The sequence below is a fragment of the Podarcis muralis genome, chromosome 15 (assembly GCF_964188315.1).
Source record: "Podarcis muralis chromosome 15, rPodMur119.hap1.1, whole genome shotgun sequence".
Taxonomy (NCBI): domain Eukaryota; kingdom Metazoa; phylum Chordata; class Lepidosauria; order Squamata; family Lacertidae; genus Podarcis; species Podarcis muralis.
The window spans coordinates 5,174,734-5,181,629 of NC_135669.1; the positions used below are offsets into that span (position 1 = coordinate 5,174,734).

Sequence of the window (6,896 nt, forward strand, 5' to 3'; positions counted from 1 at the left end):
ACAAGAGACACCACTCATCACAACACACTGCTGCAATGGGGAAGAAATGCACCAACTTATTAACAAAGGCAATTCTTCTCCCTCTAGCATGGCACCATTGCTAGATGGTCTTGATGCTCAGGAAAGAGGAAGAAGCACTAAGATATTCTAGGAAGAGTGCTGTGCCAAGGAAACAAGAAGCACTTTTGCAAGTAAGTCAGGAGCAATGGGGTCACAGGAAGAGATTTTGCTTCCTGTCTATACCATGGAAGAAAAACAGTGGCCCTTACAATAATCTTGAACTCCAGCCAGCATCGCCAATGGTCAAGAATGGTGGGAGTTGTAGCCCAACAACATACGGAGGACTACAAGCTCTGCATCCCTGACATGCATGGATTGTTGGTGACTTTCCATGGTTTCAGCAGAAGTCTTTCCTAGCTCTACCTAGAGATGCCAAGGTCTGGACCATTTCCTTTTGCATGCAAGCTATGTGTTCTAACACTGAGCTTCCCCTGAAGCTCATTTTTGCTTTTGTTTTTCCTAGAGCAAACCAACTGGCAATGATGCACCCATTCAGCGCAATATATGAAGCGCCTCCAAAAACAACATTATGAATCCTTGGCATTACCCAGCAAAAACTGTTTGATATTACCTCGAGCCCTGGAGGTAATAAAACATAGCGCCTGTGTCATCCACATGTGATTTGATAAATGAGCTCACCTTTCCATGAGCTTTGTTTCCAGTTGCTCTATTTAATGAGAAATATGCTTCACTACACTTGACTCATTTGCTTGTACTCCCAGCTCTGCCATCATATATAAAGGCATGGGCCTCACTAACTCACATTCTGGCTCCTGGGGATATCATTAGGGTACTTGTTCAACAGGTAGAAAGCCACATATCACGTACGGGAGCAGTGTGAGGCTTCCCACTTTACACATTTTACCAGTCCTCGGAAAGGGGTTGGAAGAATATGGAGAATGCAAGCTAAGTTTATTACCAAAGTTTATTGTATCACCGCCTGGAAGCACTTGCAATTAATAGTGGAATTAAATTTTTTCCAATAAATTAATGCAAATAAAAACTAAGGGAGCATTCCAAACCCAAGAACTGCCAAGATGAGCAGTTTGGAAAAGGTGCATCTGTGGTTGAGCAACAGAGGTCCCTCATCTCTGCTCAGCTGGAGAGACACTGGTGTCAGTCCTCTGTCCTGGCTCAGCCAAGGCTCGGGTAAGTCCCCCAAAAGAGGTGCTCTGGGAAAGTGAAGATGGAAATGGGGAGGGGGGAACTTGCCCCTATTCCAAACTCTGCTCAGCTCAGGCACATGACCTGGTAACCCATTGGAAGATACACTCACAAAATGAGTGGTGTAATGGTTGTTTTCTCTCCGTCAGGCTCAAGTTGGCCCGTCCAGCAGTAGCCCCATTCCTCAATGGAGTTTGAAACAGAGGTAAGTTACAGCAGCATCATTTACCCCGTCATATATTACAGCTGCTTCCTATAGTTTGGATTGCTCTTATCCATTATGTTCCCCATGCAAACACACATTTGGTTTTGCTAGACTATTGATCCATCTACCTATAAGATTTCTTGCCCAGTCTTCATTATAAGGTCCCACCATAAGTGTTACAGCAATAAAACACGTAATTATGAAAAAAGACAAAACCATTAAAACTGCATCACAAGCAAAACCCTCCCAAATGGAGCGTGGTCATATCAATTCAATAGAAAAAGTGGGTCCAACAAAACAAAAAACCCTGTCAACTCTCCAACTGATAATCTGATAGCCATCTTTGAAGGCCTGAAGGGATTCAATATGACCTTAACCAGGGGTAGGCAACCTAAGGCCCGGGAGCCTTCTCAATCCAGACTGCGGACGGTCCGGGAATCAGCGTGTTTTTACATGAGTAGAATGTGTCCTTTTATTTAAAATGCATCTCTGGGTTAGTTGTGGGGCCTGCCTGGTGTTTTTAGATGAGTAGAATGTGTGCTTCTATTTAAAATGCATCTCTGGGTTATTTCTGGGGCATAGGAATTCGTTCATTTTTTTTTTCTTTTTCAAAATATAATCCAGCCAACCACATGGTCTGAGGGATGGTGGACCGGCCCACAGCTAAAAAAGGTTGCTGACCCCTGGTTTATTTCAAATCTTGCTCTCTCATTCCTTTGGAACTGGCAGCTGGGGTGTTTATTTCCACATTTTGCATTCGATCTTTGCATAAGCTTACATCTAACAAAAAAAGTGTCTTTTAAAAGTTGCAGAGTCACACTGGTATTCAAATGCATACTTCCTCCAAGCAGTTGCCAACTGTTCCAAACGACCAGTACCCTGGAGTTATGATTTGTGTTCTTCTGAGCGTTCAAAGCAAGCTGCATTCTAACTGCCTCAGAACTCCAAGGAGCAGTTGCTACGGTGCTCAGACCAGCTTCACTCTTTCCAGGTCCTCTCCTAGATCAGACGCTGGAAGAGAAAGACCTGGAAAAAGCCCTCGCTCTGGAAAAAGACTGGTTGAAGAACTGATTCACACAGGTGCATATATGCAGCGCTCCTCAGTTCCCCACCAACAGAGCAGTGTTTTCTCAGATAGGAACAAATTGACTTTTATTTCCTTTTGTCCTGTCTGAGAGCCACTTGGAAGGCCTTTCACTCGTGTGTGTGTGTGTGTGTGTGTGTGTGTGAGAGAGAGAGAGAGAGAGAGAGAGAGAGAATAGGTAGAATGCATAACTTTGGTGGGATCATGCCTGACATTTGACCAATGGAGAGGGAAGGGAGGGGAGCATAGGAATGCAGAGGAGGAGTGGACTAGACAAGAGCCCAATTATCTGCAAAAGGGGTTGTGCGGTTGTGCAATTTCTTCACCCCTGGGGAAGTCTGATTCCTGGCACTTATGATTGCAGGTACAGCAGACTTTTCCATTCCTACGTCTCAAGGTGGGAAATGCAGAATTTGCCCTAGAATGATGGCATTGTTTTAGCTGCACATCAGTATTTGCTCAAACTTTAGGAGATGTCCATATGATACTGTGCCGAAGTATCTAACGGTTATCTTTTGTCTGTGTTTTTCTCCAGCATGCCTTCTATCGCCAGCCTTCCCAGCACTAAAGCGGAACTTCCACCCCAGGCGCATGATGGGTCCTTCCCAGTCCGCCTGCTGTGCAGGGTGTCCTGCGTGCAACTAGCTGCCTTTCTCCTGGCTGTCCTGGGCTGCCTAATGAGCATCTGCTCCACATCTGCCAACCTTGACTGGAGAGTGTGGCAAGTGGACAAAATCATGGGCAGCAACCAGCAGGGCATTGCGGGCATTGGCATCTGGGGTGCCTGTTCCGTCAGAAGAGTTACTATGAAGAAAACTAACATCATATGTATACCATTCAATGGTGAGGAGTCCCTGCCAGCAGAAATCATTGTGGCCCAGGACTTGATGCCAATGGCCTCAGTGGCCAATGCGGTGACCGTTCTTTGGATGGCCTTTGCTCTTTGCAACATCTTTGAGCCGGGAAAAGACGAAAATTTCATTGATACCTTCTTTTCAATCGGAGCAAGGATAGAGTTGGCAGCAGGTACTTGTGTACTGATTCCCATTGCATGGAATCTTTATTCTGTATTAAGAAACGAAGGAATTCCGCTTCCGGAGGTTTTGGGAGTTCCTCCGATTCCCACAGAACAATATGCTGGAATGGCCATCTATATTGGGTTTCTTGCTGCAGCTTTGCAGCTGTTAAGCGGAACTCTGGTTCTGGGTGAAAAATATTTTTGGAAAATGAGTAAAATAAACACTTCCAAGCCAAAATTTGTAAATGACCCAGAAAGTGTTACAGACACCGAAAACCCAAAGCTGAGGATGAAATACAGACAGTACTTCTCTTCTGTGACACTGGAATGTGAAGAAGAAAAACCCACTATCTGGCGGAGATGTCAAAGTCATATTAAAACGGAAACCATGCCAGGCTCACTAGCAATATGGCTGAGGAATGGTTCCCGTCCTGTGACTGGCTTTTTGCGTGGACAGGCGGAGTCCCCAGATCCCACGCGGTCCCCCCCTTCATGTGGAATAACGACTCATGACAACGTGCTATGGGATTAAATTGGCCACAACTTTATTAAATTTCAAATGTGGGTAGACCTTGGCTCAGGCATTGGGCGTTCTCCCTCCCCAGTCCCCAGCCGGGGACCTAGGGAGCATCAGGGTTATCCAGTGTGTGTGGGGGGGATGGGCCAGCTCTGGAGAACATATGTTCAAGCAGAGATAGCCGCCCCCGTTACGCCGCCGCAGGGGAGAGCAATGATGACCTTTTGGCGCACGGTCACAGCCTCCCTTCAGAAACCCCTTTAACGGGGAACCCTGGTATTGCCGCCGCAAAGAGGAAGATGGACTAAAGGATTCCGCCCAAGGCCTGATACCGCCAAAGTTGTGACGTTTTGCTACCGGAAAGGCGAAACCTGCCAATGCAGGGAAATTCCTTTCTGGCCCTTTAACAGCGACCTTAACGTAGCAGCGCCCGCATACCTGTGAAGAAAAGTTAACCTGCAAAACCTGTGAAGAAAAGTTAACCTGCAAATAAGACATTAACTGAGGGTGGGTAGGGTGGGAGAAGCTCTGGAGCCAAGTGAGGATTCCCAGGTAAGATCCTCCCTCTATTGTGTGGGCAGGTAATCCCTCCCCTACCTGGCCTGGTCTCCTTGGCAACGCTTCCCCCAGGTGGGATTGGACAACTGACTGAGGTAGGCGGAGACCTCCAGGTATCCCACCTGAGGGAAGGCAAAACAAGTCTATGCTGTTGGAGCCGCTCCAGATCTAGGGGCTGCACGCGTCCACGCAAAGGGCGCCCCCCGTTTTAAGCAGGGAGCTGTCATTTTAAATTGAAGCAGTGGACGTTGTCTATATTTTCTTATGCATATTCTGGTTTTTTTTTAAACTGAATGCTTCTGGGATGCTTACAACATAGTGTTAACTATAAATGGGGGAATAAATGAAAAGTATAAAACTGTTATATTTAGATATTAATTTATGCTATATCTCTTTTAGCAATAAAAAGAATGTTATCTCATCGCAAACTTATGCTGGAGTGCTTTTTTCACTGCAGACTCTACTGTCTATGGTGCTTTTTGAATTTTCTACATTTCAGAAACACTGCAAATCGCAAAAGGTTCTGGGGCATGCTGTGTGTGTGTGTGTGTGTGTGTGTGTGTGTGTGTGTGTGTTTGCAGTCTGTTTTACAGAGAATACTGGCCAAGCCTTTGAGTGCCTGTGTGCTGCTCCCAGCCCTGGCCAGCAAGAACAATGGTCAGGGACACCCGGTTTCAGGGGTCCAGAGAGACCTAGGCCACTTCCAGCTTTCAGGCAGAATAAAAAATTAGAAATGATGGAACCCAAAACAAAATAGCGCCACACACCAAAGAAGTGAGATGTAATTGAATATGATGAAATATCTGCGAACCATGTCTTTTATAAAAATCACCTCTCTCATTTGCTTAAGTTTGCAGCTCTAAGCTGAGAGTGGGCGTCACATTTTGGTCTGCTGCAGGTAGAAACAAGTTGAGAGAAGAATCAAATACCAAAAATATTAAGAAGTGACTAAATCTGAGGCCCCCTTTGAGGTTTTGCCCCAGGCCAAATGCCCCCCCCCTGCAACCCCTCCCCCCAACTGGCCCTGCTTACAGGATTCCTTCAAAAACTCCTGCTGCTGAACACCAAACATGAAAGTGGAGCGGGCCCCAAAGTACAAACTCTGTGCTATTTTTCTAGAAAAAGAGGTGCTGGAACTCACCACAAACGTCTTCCTTGTTCTCTTGTAATGGCAACAGTGCCAACCTGAGAGGTGCCGGAACTGAGTTCCAGTTTTTATCGTTGCCGTAAATACAATTCTGCCCCTTACAGCTCTCCCACAGTGATTTACAGCTAGGAATGACTTTGACAGAAGACCACAGGTATTTAGGAACAGATTTCCCGCTACAGCACGGCAAAATTGTTATCTATACAGAGACGCCGTGGTTTGGGCACCCACAGGCTCCGCGCTGCCCCAAACGGTCTACCCACTGCCTCTCCTTCAGATGTACGGTGGCTGAGTGAGAGGAGGCAGGCAGACTCCTTGGAGGCCCCACGGAGCGTCCTGCCCCTCGCCCTGCAGGCAGCTGGCCCCACCCCTGGGTGCAGGGCACATACACCGCCCCAGGTGCCCAATTGGCTTGCTCCGCCACTGAAGGCGGTCTCCCATTCAGGGGTTCAGATTGGGATTGCTGGATATTTTCAGTCCCACTTTTTATAAGGGAAGGAATCCCCACGAGCATTTTCAGAAAAAGTCTCTGCAGAAGACCTGTAAATCTACAAAGAAATATTTTGAGTCCAAAGCACATGAACATCACCGAATCTCAAAGGAGTCATCTACCTGGGGAGCAACACAGTGACTGTAGGGAGATGGATATTCAAGTGACCAGGAAAGCAACCAATGAGCTGGGAAACTCAAAGATCCCCCTCATCATAAATTTACAAAGTGGCCCTAACTTAAGCAAGAAATTATTTCACAGTACCAGACGTCTCCACACCTCTGCCAGACTAATATGGAGATAATACTTGTCTGTCCCCATAGAGTTTTTATAAAACTTTTCATTTTTAGAAAAGGGATACTGGACTAGTCAGATCCACCTTTACTACTGAATAAAGTTGCTGTAATTCAAAGTGGTGTTCAAACCCAATGGAAACAACTAAATATTTGTTTATTTGTGTATTTGTTTAACAGATTGGCGGAATGGGACAAAACTAACAAAATGAATTTCAGGAGGGATGAATGTAAGGTTCTGCACAAATATATGATGATGGGAGACATCTGGATTGCCAGTAGTACAAACAAAAATAATCTAGGGGTGTTAGTAGACCACAAGCTTAATATGAGTCAACAGTGTGATCCACCAGCAAAAAA

At 46.0% G+C, this 6,896-nt stretch overlaps 1 protein-coding gene across 1 annotated transcript; it reads left to right on the plus strand.

Annotated features, from left to right (window-relative positions):
* The first annotated feature begins 1,223 nt into the window (after positions 1-1,223).
* Positions 1,224-4,244, plus strand: LOC114585747 (claudin-34-like). Its single transcript, XM_077919627.1, has 3 exons — positions 1,224-1,429; positions 2,421-2,509; positions 3,049-4,244. Exon 3 carries the CDS (start codon positions 3,050-3,052, stop codon positions 4,061-4,063), a length of 1,014 nt encoding a protein of 337 aa, XP_077775753.1. The 5' UTR covers positions 1,224-1,429; positions 2,421-2,509; position 3,049; the 3' UTR covers positions 4,064-4,244.
* Positions 4,245-6,896: the final 2,652 nt, after the last annotated feature.